General features: G+C 41.2%; 1 protein-coding gene across 2 annotated transcripts in view; it reads right to left on the bottom strand.

The window, feature by feature from the left end:
- MAGI2 (membrane associated guanylate kinase, WW and PDZ domain containing 2) overlaps nucleotides 1–17544 on the bottom strand; it is a 1098388-nt gene that overhangs the window by 93029 nt on the left and 987815 nt on the right. For both annotated transcript variants that reach the window (XM_072965145.1, XM_072965146.1), the window contains 3 exons: nucleotides 11085–11345; nucleotides 3262–3447; nucleotides 1412–1586 (listed from right to left, as the gene is read on the bottom strand). In XM_072965145.1, coding sequence (XP_072821246.1) covers nucleotides 1412–1586; nucleotides 3262–3447; nucleotides 11085–11345 — 622 coding nt within the window. The remainder of the gene's footprint in view (nucleotides 1–1411; nucleotides 1587–3261; nucleotides 3448–11084; nucleotides 11346–17544) is intronic.

Genomic DNA, 17544 nt, shown 5'->3' with positions numbered 1-17544 from the left:
TGCCATCTGTCCAAGCAACACACGGTCCCAAAGCAAATGCATCTGGGGCTTATTACAGAGACGTCCAGGATTTACTTCTCTAACAGACTGTCAAATTCTTGCCTCTGTATCATTTACCTTATGGGGGTTAGTCTTTCTTCTTCCCTGGAATATATTAAAACCATAAACAGCTGGAGACAACAGGCATTTACTTTTCTATGAAAGCAAATGGAGGAAATGAGAATAGAACAGGGTGGGAAGGACTCTTGTGGCACAGGGGAAATATTTGCTTTGCAATCGTGTGAGTGATGAACCTGGATGATTCTGGGACTCAAAAACTGGGTCTCACTTCCTCTTCACCAATCCAGGAGGCAGGATATGGGTAACAGATGTTCAGAAAACATTAGAATCATGGAAAGGACCAGTGAGGGTTTTGTTTTCAGAGATGTTCCCGAGGGTTGTTCTATTTCTCTCCTTCGAAAGGTCAAAAACAACGTGGGAACATGTCTTCATCTCTTTCTTTAATGGCTCAGCCTAGCCCAGGCTCCCTGTCAGATACAAGTCCCAGTAAGACAGTATTGCTTTACTATGGCTACAGCATCCTTTTCTTCCGGAAGTTCAAAGTGCCTATTCCCAAGAGTTCACGATGCAGAACGGAAGAAACTCATTAGACTGTGGGTAGGTGGATATAAGGTAAAATGCAGTGAAAACACTAATATATATTAATGCTCACAAATCCTTCAACATTTCACCCTCTCCACACACCATCATTCTCTGAGCCATCACTTACATGGCTCAGTGGATGTAGCGGCCACTTCTAACTGCTTAGCCTGCCTTCATCCCGAACAGCCTGCGAATGGTTCTCTATGGGGCCAACTGAGAGAGCTTCTCAAAAACCTAATACAATGGTGTCGATCTTCAGCTGAAAATTCTCTAATGACTTCTCACTACACTTAAGATAAAGATCAAAATCTTCAACCTGTGTATGAGACCCTTTAGGGCAGTCTCCACCACCCTCACTGGCTTCATCTCATACCATGTCCCTGCCCCTCTTCCCCCCATACTGGCCTTCCTTCCCTCCTTCATGTTTGCATACTCCCTCCTGTCAAAGAGCTTTTCTATACGTTATTGCACATTGTATATGTTGCTCTGTCCAGACTCTCTTTAATGCTCTTGCTAGCTAATCCCTATTCATCTGCAATCCTACACCATTACCTCAGGAAAGTTTCTCTTATTGTGAAGGACAGACACCTGCATATGCTAACAAAACCACATTTACCACATAAACACAATTTCACAATCACACAAAGGTGCACTAGGCAATTTCTACTTTATGAAAATCTCTCTCCTGCCTCTGTCCTGTCCTGTCCCAAACTCTCCCTCTCCCCACTTCCCTCACTTCTCACAATCACAAAAGCCAGGGAAACTTTACCTATTTTCGTGTCCTTGTAGCTGAAGTGGCTGAGGAGGAGCTGGCTGGGCGATAGGACTGTTGGGGGTGGCCGGGCTGGGCTGGGCCAGAGGACTCTGTTGGGCCAAGGGGCTGTGCTGCTGGGCCATGGGGCTCTGCTTCTCTGAGCTGGGTGCCGAGGCTGGGCTGTTGAGCTCTGCAGTAGGAAACCAAGGAAGCAAATGCAGTCAGGCTGGCACATGATCAAGGGCAAGAGGTAGCCAGCGGTGGTTACTCTAACTCTACAAGGCTCAAGGCTTAGGCTTAAAGACTGAAGCTTAAACTTAGCAAGTTCCAATACCCCTCCTGGAACTAGTATTCTTTTGTCAATGATAAAGTCGATAGATAAGGTTATGAACAGAATCTCTTGTCATTTTGTCAGAAGAAAAAAATTACGATAAGAAAGACTTGTTAAAACTATGAAAAAACAACTCAGAGGAGTAGGCTCTAAAACATATCCTATTCATTCCAGCATTACTCTCTGAAAGAAAATGTTTCAGCTGCTAATACTTTTTGGTTGTAATGAGAAGTCCTACCAGTATTCCAAAGATTGGATAAAGAATTAACCACAAGAAAAGGAAATGCCTTTTAAAATCCTTTCTCCAGTTCCTTGTTAGTCTTATTGCCTAATAATCCTCTGTTCTCCATGGTTCTCTGGAAAGAAAAAAGAACACTGGACAGAGGAAGGCTCATATATCATTTTTTTTAATTGAAGTATACATAGTCAGTTTACATATCATTTTTTGCTGTGTTGGAATAAGAACAGGACAGACATATTTCAGACTGGGAAAAGGGAGAAGCAAGTCAGAGTTTTTGTAAGCAATTTTACTTAGAGTTAATTTCTACTGAATATTTTATATACAATGTCTGCAGATAACAGGTTAAAAAGGGTCATTTTTCCTCTTTTTTGCTGGGCGATAGAAAGGAGGTGATCTATTAGCATTCCTTTATAAGTCACTGTCTGCTTTCTTCTCTCACAGCCTAGATTTTAAATTTTCTTCTTCACTGGTATCAGGAGGGTATTTCTCAACCTTGGCACTGCTGACACTTGTGGCAGATAATTCCTTGCTGGGTTAGGGTGGGGGCTGTCCTGTGTACTGGAGGATGTTCAGCAGCGTCCTTGTCCTCTACCTGCTCCATACCAGTAACATCCCCAACCCAATCATGACAATCAAAAATGTCTCCAGACATTGCCAAATGTCCCCTGAGGGGACTAAAATCACCTCCACTGAAAACCACTGACTTATCTATTAAAAAGTCAGTGATGGTTCAGTGTCGCTTGTTAGACAGTCCCAAGATGGAATCAGGAGACTGAGTAAAACAGAAGAGACCGAGGTGCGTGAGCCCCTCCCTCTCTGTGTGGGACACTGGTCCACTTAGCAGTGAGTGCCAAGACTGAACTCCCAGGTGTCAGTGATGAGGTAGCAGCTGCAGACTAGTCATGAACCCACTGTGCCTGGAAATGGCGACTTGACGGTGAGTCGGTGCTCAGAACCTCGTGGCCCCTTGAGGCGTGGCTGTGAGGTGTGATGCTCACTGCTCTTCAAGCCTTTTCCTTCAGATTTGTAACCCTATCATCTCTGCTGAGTGGGTTCTAGGGCCCCCAGGGCCATCGGGAATGACCTAATCACCCAGTGCCTTGAGATTCACACTAGTTATCTACAATGTCATAGAGTTTGATCTTTGAATGAAACTGGTACTGAGTAAACAGGATATGGGTTGCAAGAGAGCGTTAATTTTTGCAAAAGTGGAAATAACACTCAACTTCTGACATTCTGACAGCACACCAACTACAGCCAGGTGGGCTCCATGGCCTCGGCTCAGGTACTCACCCTCCTGGGGGATGATGCGAAGGGTGACACTAAGACCTGCGTCCTTGATGAGCTTCACGATGTCTGCGTGAGGCATGTTGATGATTGACTGGCCGTTCACTGCTAGGATTCGGTCTCCCACTTTTAGTTTTGCACAGCGATCTGCGGGACTCCCATCGATGATGCGTCCGATTTTATGGGGCACAGCTAAAAAAAAAATCCCCAACAGAAACAGGTATCAGGGGCTTTACCAATACATGTTCCATCTTTGAGTCCCAGCTGCACAGGAAACAATGAAGTATCAGAATTCTCTCTTTCGTCGTATGTGTGCCTCTTGAGATCACAATTATTCCTACCAAATGTAGCCCTGTGCATATTACTGGGACCAGAATTTCTAAATTCAAGTTCTTCACAGTGACTAGTCAATTCCAAATGTGAACCACGGGTTCTCAAACTTTAGGGTGAATCATAATCACCCTAGGATTAAAAATACAGCTGTTTAGGTCTTACCCTGGACCTTGTGGATCAGAATGTCCAGGCAGGAGGTGGGGATAATGGATTTTAAAGAAGCTCCTCAAGAGATTCCAATACACACAAAATTTTTGAGAACCATAAATGGACAAGACTGTGCCCAGAGAGCTCAGACTCTAGAGACAATAATACAGTTCAGAAAGATACAATAAATGCTGGGAACTTTATTTCTGTCCTTCTCTGTTTTACTGAGGGGAGAAAACAGGAAAGGGAAGAAATTATTTATTTATACGGGAATTAGCCAGCTGGTGAAGAAATTATGACCAACTTATGACCAACTTATGACTAATTTACTAAGCTTTAGCTTAAAGGTTGATGCAGTTTTCAACTATTATGTCTTCCTTCTGATTCAGTGCAAATGATGCTGAGATCTTGCTCATATCTGGTACATAATGTATTTCGTAAAATCTAAGATGTCATCGATGCTAAGACACAACTTTCTCTTACATGCCACAAGAAAAAAAGCAACTCTGGCAACTAAACAGTGACACTCCATTTGATGTAAGATACTCTGTAATTTCTGAAATGTTAAATCATGAAATATATGTATTACAATTAATGAAGTACAGTATATGTGTCTTTCAAACAAGGAAAATTCATTTTCTTTTTCATTGTTTACTTATATGTGGGTGGAGAGGCAGGTGCGTGGGGATACAGATTTTCTAGCAGGTCAACCTATATTCAGTGTCAGTGTTCGAGTTCCTACCAGGTTGACTATTAATGGAGTCAGATATCAAGAGGGCACAGTGTACCTGTAAGTTCCTCAAGGAGCCGACCACCTAGAAACCTGTTGTCTTTTGTTCTGCCCTTCAAGACAGGAGCCCCAATAAAAAAGATTATACATCATGACCAAGTGGGGTTCATCCCAGGGACACAAGGGTGATTCAACATACGCAAATCAATCAATGTAATGCATCACATCAACAAGAGAAAGGACAAAAACCACAAGATCATCTCAATCGACACAGAAAAAGCATTTGATAAAATTCAACACCCATTTATGATAAAAACTCTCGCCAAAGTGGGTATAGAGGGAACATATCTCAGCATAATAAAAACTATATATGACAAACCTACAGCCAGCATAGGACTCAACGGTGAAAAACTCAAAAGCTTCCAACTAAAATCTGGGACAAGACAAGGCTGCCCACTATCACCACCCCTATTCAACATAGTCTTGGAAGTCCTAGCCACAGCAATCAGGCAAGAGAGAGAAATGAAAGGCATCCAAATTGGAAAAGAAGAGGTAAAAGTGTCACTATATGCCGACGACATGTTACTATGTATAGAAAACCCTAAAAGGTCCACACAAAAACTACTAGAGCTGATTGAAGAATTCAGCAAGGTAGCAGGATACAAGATTAACATTAAAAAATCAGTTGCATTTCTTTAACGATGAATCAACAGAAAAAGAAAGTAAAGAAACAATCCCCTTTAAAATAGCACCCAAAGTAATAAAATATCTGGGAATAAATCTAACCAAGGAGGTGAAAGAATTATACACAGAAAACTATAAACCACTGATGAACGAAATTAAAGAAGACTTTAAAAAATGGAAAGATATCCCATGCTCCTGGATTGGAAGAATCAATATTGTTAAAATGGTCACCCTGCCAAAGGCAATCTACAGATTTAATGCAATCCCTATCAAATTACCCAGGACATATGTCACAGAACTAGAACAAATCATAATATAATTTATATGGAACCATCAAAGACCTAGAATCGCCAAACCATTACTGAAGAAAACAAAAGAGGCTGGAGGAATAACTCTCCCAGACTTCAGACGATACTATAGAGCTACAGTCATCAAGACAGCATGGTATTGGTACAAAAACAGACATATGGACCAATGGAACAGAATAGAGAGCCCAGAAATGAACCCACAAACTTTTGGTCAACTCATCTCCGACAAAGGAGGCAAGAATATACAATGGAATAAAGACAGTCTCTTCAGCAAATGGTGTTGGGAAAACTGGACAGCAGCATGTAAAACAATGAAGCTAGAACACTCCCTTACACCATACCCAAAAATAAACTCAAAATGGATCAAAGACTTAAACATAAGACAAGATACAATAAACCTCCTAGAGGAAAATATAGGCAAAACATTATCTGACATACACTTCAAAAATGTTCTCCTAGAACAGTCTACTCAAGCAACAGAAATAAAAGCAAGAATAAACAAATGGGACCTAACGAAATTTACAAGCTTCTGCACAGCAGAGGAAACCAGAAGTAAAACAAAAAGACAACCTACGCAATGGGAGACAATTTTTGCAAATGAAACCAACAAAGGCTTGATCTCCAGAATATATAAGCAGCTCATACAACTTAATAAGAAACAATCAAAGAACCCAATTCAAAAATGGGCAAAAGACCTAAACAAGCAATTCTCCAAGGAAGACATACAAATGATCAAAAGGCACATGAAAAAATGCTCAGTATCACTAATTATCAGAGAAATGCAAATCAAAACTACAATGAGGTATCACCTCACACCAGTCAGAATGGCCGTCATTCAAAAGTCCACAAATGACAAATGCTGGAGAGGCTGTGGAGAAAGGGGAACCCTCCTACACTGCTGGTGGGAATGCAGTTTGGTGCAGCCACTATGGAAAACAGTATGGAGATTCCTCAAAAGACTAGGAATAGACTTACCATATGACCCAGGAATCCCACTCCTGGGCTTGTATCCAGAAGGAACCCTACTTCAAAATGACACCTGCACCCCAATGTTCATAGCAGCAGTATTCACAATAGCCAAGACATGGAGACAGCCTAAATGTCCATCAACAGGTGACTGGATAAAGAAGATGTGGTATATTTATACAGTGGAATACTACTCAGCCATAAAAACCGACAACGTAATGCCATTTGCAGCAACATGGATGCTCCTGGAGAATGTCATTCTAAGTGAAATAAGCCAGAAAGAGAAAAATACCTTATGAGATCACTCATATGTGGAATCTTAAAAAACACAAACAAACAAAACATAAATATAAAACAGAAACAGACTCACAGACATAAAATACAAACTTGTGGTTGCCAGGGGGGCAGAGGGTGGGAAGGGATAGACTGGGATTTCAAAATGTATAATAGATAAACAAGATTATACTGTGTAGCACAGGGAAATATACACAAAATGTTATGGTAGCTCACAGAGAAAAAAATGTGACAATGAATATATATATGTTCATGTATAACTGAATAATTGTGCTCTACACTGGAATTTGACCCAACATTGTAAAATGATAATAAATCAGTAAAAAATGTTAAAAAAAAAAAAGAATTTTAAGTGCAATTACTTATTATAGATCACTTTTATCCTAGGCTTTGGTCTGCACACTGCTTTGTTTTCCCTTGGGTTCAATTTTAAGGTCTGAAAAAAATGCTTAATATTTGAGATAATGGGACAAAAATACTCAGGAAGCTTGCCTGCTCTCATTTCAAACTGAGAAGGATCTTCCTGCACCTCAGATAGAAAGCTTCTAAGATCTGTCTACTCCCAGGCAAGAGCTGGCCTCCTGGGTCAGTGTCTTTGGAAGGAAGCAGTGTGCTCCTTAATCACATTAATATAAAGAAAAGTTCTTCTTTATTATTATTTTTGGAAATAATATTGTGGAAAAAATATGCGAGGCTTTGATAAAAAGCCCTACTAAATACCAGGCAATAAATAAGTCAGGAACCCCACGTTCCAAGTTCCCAGTTGCTTACATATTTGGTGTCCCTGGGAAAGCTGCTGCCTGGGCTGAAGAGGCTGCGGAAGGTAACTGTCCCTGTCTGCAAGGCGGGAGGTTCACATCTGGGTTCTCCATCTCTCCTTTCTTTTCAGATATACTCAGTAGAGACATAAGGTTTGCAGGAAATTCTAAAAGGCACGGCTTTGAGTCTGAATTTTGATGCTTGTTGTGACTCAGTTTATTGGCTAGTGAACTCTGGACTTCCAGCCTGGAGCCTCGGCAAAGGCCCACTCCACTGGGCAAAGGCGTGGCTGCCGCTGCTCAATTGCCCAACCACTGGCCCAACGGGGTGGGGAGGACAGTGCTCCCTGAAGTCAGCACGTGGGGAGGGGGAGCTGACCCTCAGTGATGCTCACCTGCTGCTCATATGTAGCTGCTCTGGGAGAGTAGGGGGCTCTAACTAACGACTGATTGAACTAACAGCCAGTGTGAACCCTGTGCTCTCTAAGAGTGAGCTGATGGAATGGAAAAATGATTCCTGGAAGGGATGGTGGTCTAGACACAATGATGACATACTTAGTGTGCACTCTGAGCCCATGTTCTAAGCACCTCCATGTACTCATTCATTCAACTCTCTTAGCAACCTACTGACATAGACGTTAAAATTAACTTTCCTTTACATTCAAAGAAACTAAGGCCCAAAGAGGTCGTGTAACTTCCTTAAGGTCACACACACAGCTAGTAAATGATGGAACCAAGTTTCAAAGCCAGGCAGTATGATTATAGCACCTGGGTTGTTAGATGCGCCACTCCCTCACCTAAATGTGATGGCACACCTCTCGAAGGCATAAATAACAGTGCTGTGTTTGCTAAGGAGAGGGTTTCAATAGCCTTAAAAATAAACAACAAATGTGTTCAACATCCTTGGGCTCAGATTAGACACGAAGAGAAAAATGACACAAGCCCTGGGAACGACTGTGACTCCTGAGTACAGGATAACATCACACTCTCCCGGTCTCAGAGCCCAAGAAACTCTGATGTTCTGACGATGGATATGAGACAAGGATGAGGCACTTGGAAATTAGAGTGGAAAATTATTATGGAAGTTAAGCATGAAACAGCATCAGGTATAGGAATCTTTTAGGTGCATGTTACAAATAACAGACTGTAAACACTATGTGCTCTCAGTGTCACTGCTGCTCTTCCCACAGAACATGTGGCAACCTGTATTTTAAACTCCTTAAATCGAAAAAAAGAGTGAAAAAAGATGCCAGGAAGCGTCATGAACTCTAGAATGTATTTCCACTCTCCAGGATGATGTAAAATAGTATCATTTTGAAAATAGAATTACTCTTTTGAGGTCAGTCTAATGTTACTTAGTAGGAAGAAAAATCCACATGTTAATTGTAAGCATTTGCATTTGGTTATTTCCAAATCTACCCATGCAAGGATTTTATTCGCAACAGACAAAGCACTTGCGGCTCCTTTATGTAATAAGTGCCTGCGCGTACACACATACAGAGATGCACACACACACCCTTCTATATATTTAGCAATAACGCTGTTCCACTTCAAACAAAGCTAAGACCTTAAATGCATGTTAACACTTTAAATGTGGCAGTAGACTTCTAATTTTATTCTAGTCCTTTAGGTATCCTGCCCCAATAAACAACCTGAATGACTGGAATAGCTACAAAAAGCTCTCTGTGAACATTTTTCCCAAATGTAAATTATTGGAAGGCTGTTTATATAATTCATGAAAATCTTTAGGCTTGTGTCCTTTTAATCTTGATGACTCCCTCGCACTGACAGAATCCTGCTTTTACTCTATGCTTAAACACTGAATTTATTTCTTCTGCTTATTCTAAAGAAAGAGAAATGAAATTGTACTTTCAGATGTATATAATTTAGCTTCTGCACACACACACTGAGGTTTAACACGTCCACAGTTTTCACTCTTGAATTTGTCAATGCTAAAGCTAAACAGGGCAATTCTCTCCATTTAGTTCTGGTGGTGTATTGCTAATATTAATTTTATCATAAAACATTCTTATTCATTCTAAAATGATCTCTGGTATTGTTTGACATCCGCGTCAGTTGCCATGTGCTGGGAACAACCACAGTTTTAAGAATTTTAGGGCCACAACATGACAATTATTTTTTCTCTTAGTGCTCTCTATTCTGGTGCTTCCATCCACGGCATTTCAGGCTAAATCACCTCAACACGAAAAATGCACAGGTCTTCCTAACACTTCTCCTGTCCTACTGTTTTGCTGGCTACTGAGTGACTCCTGGAATAGTGCTGCTGAAAGGAAAACCACTGAGGAAGCTGAGAATCAGCAAAGATGATTGCTTGGAAGAGAAATTTGACCCTGACTGCTGTGCAGACTTGTGGAACCTTAGATCTGGAGGAACCCCAGAAGGTGAAATCATCTACTTCTCCTTTGTCCACTATTTCTACCCTAAGGGAAGGCACTGGGATCTCTGGATCCACAGGGCTGTTTTATTATTTGTTTATTTAAAATGCTACTTATTTTTATATTTTTTAAATTGAAGTATAAGTGATGCACAATGCTGTTAGTCCCAGGTGCACAACACAGCTATTTCTGTACATTACAAAACAATCACCACGACCCACAGGACTGTTTGAATGGCTTCCTAACTGTGTCTCATGCTTCCGTTCTTGCTCTCTTGCCCCGATTTCATTTTTCACAAGGAGCTGGACTCATCCTTTAAAAATATAAGTCAGATTTCTGGCCACTGCTGAAGACCTTCCAATGGTTCCCATGGATTTAGACTACTGTCCAGGCTTCTTCCCAAGGGTGTGTGAAGCCCTGCAGTCTGGCTCCTGCTTGGTTCTATGTCTTGGTCTCATGCTGCTCCCATTCACTATACCACAGCCGCACTGTGCTTCCATGTGTGTGTGTATATGATTCTATATTTTTATATATTACACACCATATGAAGTTACATTATGGACTATATATATATGTCCTGTGCTGTCCATTATGTCCTGTGACATTTATTTTACAACTGGAGTTTGAACCACTTAATCCCTTTCACCTACTTCACCTATCCCCCTATCCGCTGTCCTCTGGCAACCACACGTTTGTTCTCTGTATCTATGAGTCTGTTTCTGTTTTGTCATGTTTGTTCGTTCGCTTTGTTTTTTAGATTCCACGTGTAATGTGAGATCATACGCTTTCTATATATTTTTTGAATGCTGAGCGCCTTCCCACCTCAATGCTTCTGCCAGAACCACTTTCCCCCCAGATTCTTTGTACACCTATTTTCATTCTACAGAATGAAATTCCCCTTCCCTCCCGTCAAAACTCCCACATCGCTGTTTTATCTTCTTCTCAGTTTAAAATGAACTTTTAAGAGCTTTCAAGGGGGTGGCAGATTGAGGGGGGAAATGAGCTGTGGCCTTGCATTCTTTCTGAGCCAGAGGGCAACAATGTTCAGCCAGTTAAGTGTCAAAGATGCTTATTTGTGCCCACGGCTGCGACTTCCAGGCTCCACTTGGAAGTCCAACTACAGCAGTCCTCTGGTCTACTTGTCCAGAATCCCCAACACCAGAACAATAAAAACAAGACCTCTTATTCAGACGCAGGCAAAGAAGTCACTTACTTATGGTGGATCCAGACTCAGGCCTGTTCAGGGAGCTGATGATGACAAAGCCGAAGCCTTCATTCTCTTTGCGGTGAATGACCACATCGCTGGTCTGCAGGCTGTGTGAGGCGAAGCCTTCGGGCGGAGAGGCGTTGCTACTGGGGGCGGCGTGGTTGCTGTTGGCGTAGGTGTTGGTGTAGGCCGCGTAGTCACTGCGAGGAGAGCTGTGGTGGGTTGATACAGAGCCTGGACTCCTCCCGTTCTCTGGGCAGGGCTCCCCTGGAACACACATCGTACACAGGCACCAGTTACTTAGCAAGAGTCTTGATGAACGAGTGCTTCCTGTGTACTGGGCACTGCTATACAGACACCAGCATTTTTACAAGATGGGTTGACTGGCTTCTACTCCCCACAAGATGTGAAGAGCATTTGAAGGGCTACAGACCTGGCTACGGAGCCCCCTAGGTCTTGGCCCCATTCCACCCTTCCTAGCGAACACAGGTAAAACCCCTCATCACCTTCCTCTGTGCTCCTACTTGTGTATAACTTCTTGGTAAGACTACAAACCCCCAAAACAATGCCTAGTTTTAAACATCAGGCTTCTTATTTTTGTAACAATAATTGATCAAAGAAGATCCTAAAACAGGTAGACAGAACCTTAAACTGTACTGGGCATAAAACTTAAAGAACTTGTAAAAAACATACATCTTCAGGGTCTACCCAAGGAGCTTTTTCTAGTAGATCCAGGGACCACTGGGCACAGGAATGCGGGTGAGGTTTCAGGCCATACTTTGAGAAATGCGGCTGTAGAAGGATTATAGTTGGGGCTAACAGCCCAAGGGATGTCCATGTAGAGTGATACATCATAATTTTACTAAAAAGCCATGGTTTTATTTAGTTTTGTGATATTCTGTTAGCCTAGAAGTGTTAATTCACTTTGTGTAGGCGGGAACCATACTTCTGAGTTTGCTCACTCTGGGATCAAATCCAACAACGTCAGGCTAAGGAATGATGAATTTGAAATCTCTAAGGGAGGTGTTGGAGGCCTTGCTCATTTTCATTCTGTATTATTACAAAATATACTTTATTATCAGCCAGATAAACCAAGCCACTACTTCTAAGGAAAAGCAAGCATATTTTAAGGGAGAAATGATAGAAAACTGGCAGCGAAGAGAAGCAAGTTTCTAAAATGAAAGTTGATCTATCATCCAAGAAAGGATTTTTTCATTTTAATACCTAGATTTTGATATTCTGATGTAAAAAACTGAAGCAGGACCCTAGAATACTGTGATTAGAAATAGGACCGTTTCATTTTCCTCTTATAATTTAATTAGTGTACTCAAAAGATGTTTATGGAACAGAGGAACAATAAAATAGAAAACAATGACAATTAATGATTTCTTTCCAGGTCTCTAGATATAGTCTCCTCTGAAAGATGTCTCATATGGCGAGTTAAAAATACCCAAAATTCCAATGAAGGCTCTTAACTTCCTTTGTAGGCTGTAATTCCATTCTGAAATGAAAAATCATTACATTTCAAAAATCAAAGTCAGTTCACAAATCAGGCAGAAAGAACACTGACTACAAGAGATGTTTTGTTATATACTGATACTTTAAAAAAAGAGCTGCATTTACTCACATGCTCAGATTTAAAAATGGTCTTTACAAAAACGTATTTATTTCTCATCTGTAATTACAGAATGAATAAGACCCAGGCTGCTGTTTATTATTGCCTGCTAAATTTGAATTTTTCTGTAAGATTTAATTAATCAGGTTTTAAGAAGATAAAACAAGTGGATGTTTTTCATCTATGAGAAACATACCGAGGTGATAAACGAACAAAATGTCAATGTCAAAGCTTTCCCCTCTTTTCTACCAGAATTTCAAACCGCCTGTAAAATGAACCCTCTCCACTAGAAAATATCATGCAAAGACAAGCTGTTATTGTCTTGGTGAAGCACATGTCCTTTATCAGTCCTCGCACAAGTTGGAAATAAAGTGATTAGAGACAGTCAGGAAGAAGAAAAACAAACAATTATCATGCTGCAACATTAAATTGAAAATCTCCCTGAGTTATTGGACCAAATCAGTAACTAAATGTCATAGGCAGTGACAAGAGAGATCTCATTTTCTGGCTGTCATATTTTAGGGGGTTGAGAGCTGTGGCTGTCAGTAAAGCAGCAACAAAGAAAAATTGTCTTTGCAGTAAATGGTTCGGCGTTCTGTGCCACAGATTCTAGAGGGAGAAAGAAAGAAAATCATTGCCTCATTCAATGTGAGTGGTCCCTGGGTGGGTCAAACAGATTAACAGCATACTCTCCTATTGCTTCTGGAAGTCTCTTTCACCCTCTAGAACAAAGTTCTTTATCTGTAACAACGTGAGCATACTTAAAATCAGGGAGTTAAGAAGACTTCCAATCATTGACTTTGATGGATAGAATTGACTTCACATCATTTTTCTACTTGGCTGACTCTGGACCCAAATATGACTTTCTTTTCTCCAACAACCCTTTCTGGCATAGGACATGGACAACATTGTTTTAGAATAATATAGTAAAATGTCAGAAAGTAACTAAATATCATGCACTGTTTTTTTTAGCTCACTAACTCCCAGAACCACTGACTCATCCTTCTGGCTTGCATACAAATGGGTGTACGGAATTCAGTCACTTAATATCTACTCAAGTCAAATCATTCATTTCTAGGTTATGCTTCTGTTTTGTCCTCACCAGTCATACTAGAAATCATCACTGTGCTGATTGAAACAGTCTACTGCTGGCCAGCAGGTGCTCTTGGTCTGCAGATCCATTTACTATTCCGGCTCAGTGCTGACCTAGTCTTTGTTTAATTATTGTTAAGATTAATTGCCAATGTTTTCAAATAGGAAGATTTTTACAGAAAGATGGATTTCCAGTTTCTCTTGAAATATTTGGTGATAGTCCACTAGAGTGAGGCAACTGCTGCTCCCTAGACTGAGTTTGGAGTTTGCAAGTCATCACAGTTCCAACTACTCCCCAGTGTCTCTTGAAAATTCCTGATTTACTAATTTACCCATGGAGTGAGGAGCACGCTGGGCCAAAGGGACTTGTTCAACTGGAGCCCTTGTTCCCTTCCAGATGACATACTGGGTACCAGGACTCTAGGATTCTATAACCAAGCAGACCTTGCCTGCTTCCAGGGTGTGCCTGGGTCTCTTCTCAGGACAATCCCCCAGCAGGATGACAGCACCACAGATGGGCATGTCTTGTCTTAGAGCACAGCTGAGTCAATGGGGTGTGTGTGTAGACAAGAGCTTGGACATGCGGGCTGGAGCGTCCAGAGGCATGTGCAGCCTCACCGTGCCTGATGGAGCGGGAATGGCTCACAGTCATGGCCAGTGTAGGGGGCTGGCCTGCAGGCAGGCATTTGAGTCTGTGCATTCCTGGTTTATGCTCATCAAGGCAGACAACTTAATTCAAAGGGTGACATATTCATAGATAAAGAATAAGGAACTGCATTTAGAACTGACAAAAATTGTAGTAACCAGGAGCAGGGAATTCACCAGCACCCTCAATACTGGCTAAACTTTTCATCTATCAGCCAAGGAAACTTTCCCTTTCTCCGCATCAGGCCAAGAACTAGCCTTTCCCTTAGGTGATAGAAAAAACATGCTGATAGCTTTAAGATGGACTCTTAACATGTTTTGATTAAGTCACAAAAGTTTCTTTCACATCAATTCTAGATCTACGCTTTAGGAAATTCCTCAGAGACACTCCTCTCAGACAAAGAGTACGTATTTAAAATAATGTGTCGCTATGTTGAACATCTCAAAGCTGAGTTACTAAACATATAAATATTTATATTTTCAGTGTAATAATTAAAGCAACTCTTCTATCTTTGGGGAAAAAAACAACTAAATACCAGAGCTGGTGGCATGGATAAGACATCTCTCAAAACTGGTTTAAGGTGCAAGATATGGGCTAAAATTATCTGGTAAACAAAACTAGATACATCACTGGCTATTATCTTCCTTTACTCCACGGTTTCTCACTTTTGAGGACGTAGCTTGCTGTTGCCTAACGGAAAATGTTGCAATACTTAGTGTGTATGTTTTAAACAATATTTTAACATTTGGAGCAGGTTTTTGTGTTATTTGAATTTTTTTTACCCCATGTAACTAACCAGTCTGTATCTTTCATAATTGCAGTGATTTTTTTTTCCTGAGCATCAACTAGGAAACCAGTGCCTGTGTCTTCTGAGGTGAGGCAGGACATTTGTACCAACTGAGGTAAGCATAAGGCTGAAGGGTAAAATCTCCCTGACCTCCGTCCCCCAGCTCTTTCTCTGTTACATTGTGCGAGAAGGTGGCAACGCTGCCCACCCTGTGGCTCTTCATCTGTCTCTTCACAAGCTGACTGCTCATTTCCCCTCCACTTTGAACCGTCTCATCGTAAGCTAGGCTTGCACGTCCCACTGCCTTTGCTTAGGAAAGTGTAGTAACAATGCAAACAAGAACCCTTAAAGTGGCATCTCCACCATCCTATCCATTTGTAGCTGCCCTTTCTCACTGCTGGAGAAATGGCAGCCATGAAGAAAGGCTGTCTTCCTATGCCTGTTTTTTTAAGTCTGTTCCATCCTATTTCTAGGCATGTACTTTACTATCAAAGTATCCTCTGCTGAACGTAATCGTTTTTGGTACTCATGAAGCTTTCAAGGAAGAGTGGGCTGAGCTAACTTGGGAACCCTCCTGGTGTGAGTAAGCAGTCTGCAGCAGAACATTTTCAAAAATTAAATGCACTTGAAACGCACTTGAAAGCCTAAATGGGTAAAGTTGGTAAGAACTGCAGCAAAGAGCAGCTTCACGGAAGTCACAAGACCCACAAACTGCAAGAACACATTTTTTGTAGCATTTGGCATACACTCCAATAGCTTGGGTTGATTAGAACAAAATTTAATTTGCAATAATCAGCTGGTGGCAAAGGTAGCATGAAATTATGTTGGTGCATTGGTTTTGCATTTTGCAGTGTATTTCCTTGTAAATCAGGTATCTTTTTAATTTATCTTTGGGTTACAGAATATACAGCACAGCAAACTTTTTATTAAAAATCACTCTGGAGGGAGGGGGACAGTTAAATGTTAGTCAAGCAAACACTGTCTCTCTACTGGCATCTCACCCAAGGATAAGGCATAATTCAAGGTGTTTTACTTCAGTGGGTCAAGAATCTGCCATGAATTTCTAAAGACGCACAAAACCTCCATATGATACAAGTTATCTAGCATCTCTACTGGTGAGGGCTGACAGTTCTTCTGACTTGCCCTTTTAAGTGATTACCTTTGCTCAAGGCCTAGTTTCTAGAAGACTTGAATAGAAAAGGATTTTTAATTTGCCAAATAAACCTTATCCTCTCTAGTCATTCACAGCCAGGGATTAGCTGGTGGCCCTTCTTTGGATTCAAATGTGTTATGATAATAACACATATGGAAGACTCCTTATGTTAGGGAGTGATATTTGCTAAAGGTTGGTCTAATGTCTTTGAATTCACTGGACGTGGGGTTGGTGGGGGAGGACGACTGAAAACGGCATAAAGCAAGCAGCACCGGCTGGGGCGCCATGCCTCTGCACGGGCGCTGACTCACTGCCAATCGCCGGGCAAGTACCTGAGCTGCCAGTGGCCGCTTCCTCGTCTGTAACACGAGGGAGTTCATGTTCTTTCTAAGGCCGTTCCTAAGTCTACCACTGACACTGTGTGTGAGGAGCAGTCGGGGACTGAGCAGAGAGGCCAGCAGGCCACTGGGGCAGAGGTTACAACATTGTTATTGCTGTTGCCCCTACAATTCACGGGGCAAAGCACAGGTTTGCGACTATAACCACCACGTTCCTGAGTGTTCAGATCATAAACAACAGTGTGATGCTTGTAACAGATATATTCCTTACAAATATAAACCTTTTTTGGGGGGTGGGTGAGAAGGTAGAGAGAGATAAATTGGATCATATTAAAACTTCGAGGGCTGACTTTTAAATGTATGTCTTTGGTGAAGTCTTTTATGAAGCTGAGAAAATGGTTGTAAAGGGAATAATTACTTCTGATTTATCTGTTTCATAACTTTGGAGCCATTCGAATGGCGTTTTCTCATAGTGACGTACAGCTATATTTTTCTAAATCGGGGTAATCGTTTTATTGTTACCTTTTATCAGGCTCTATGAAGGAAGCTAATTTTCCATCCTAGCTGCCTCGTTATGGTATCAAAATGCTGTGGTTTCTTCATTTGTAAACACAATGAGGAATATTTTCAAAAGCTGTATTTTTTAGTACTATAATGTTCTTAAAACTCACATCTACCAAAAAGCAAAGAGAATACATATCACATCTTAAATTAGCCTCAGGCTTTGCTAGAAATTTTTAATGACTCCATGGAAAACGTTGGCCTCAAAGACCGTGGAAATGTATTCGTGGAGTGAAAATCCGCACTTTCAAAATCATAGTTACATCTGGAATAT

This window comes from Vicugna pacos, chromosome 7 (assembly GCF_048564905.1).
Source record: "Vicugna pacos chromosome 7, VicPac4, whole genome shotgun sequence".
Classification (NCBI taxonomy): Eukaryota; Metazoa; Chordata; class Mammalia; order Artiodactyla; family Camelidae; genus Vicugna; species Vicugna pacos.
The sequence above is the reverse complement of the archived record's forward strand: the minus strand, read 5'-3'. Positions and strand labels throughout refer to the sequence as shown.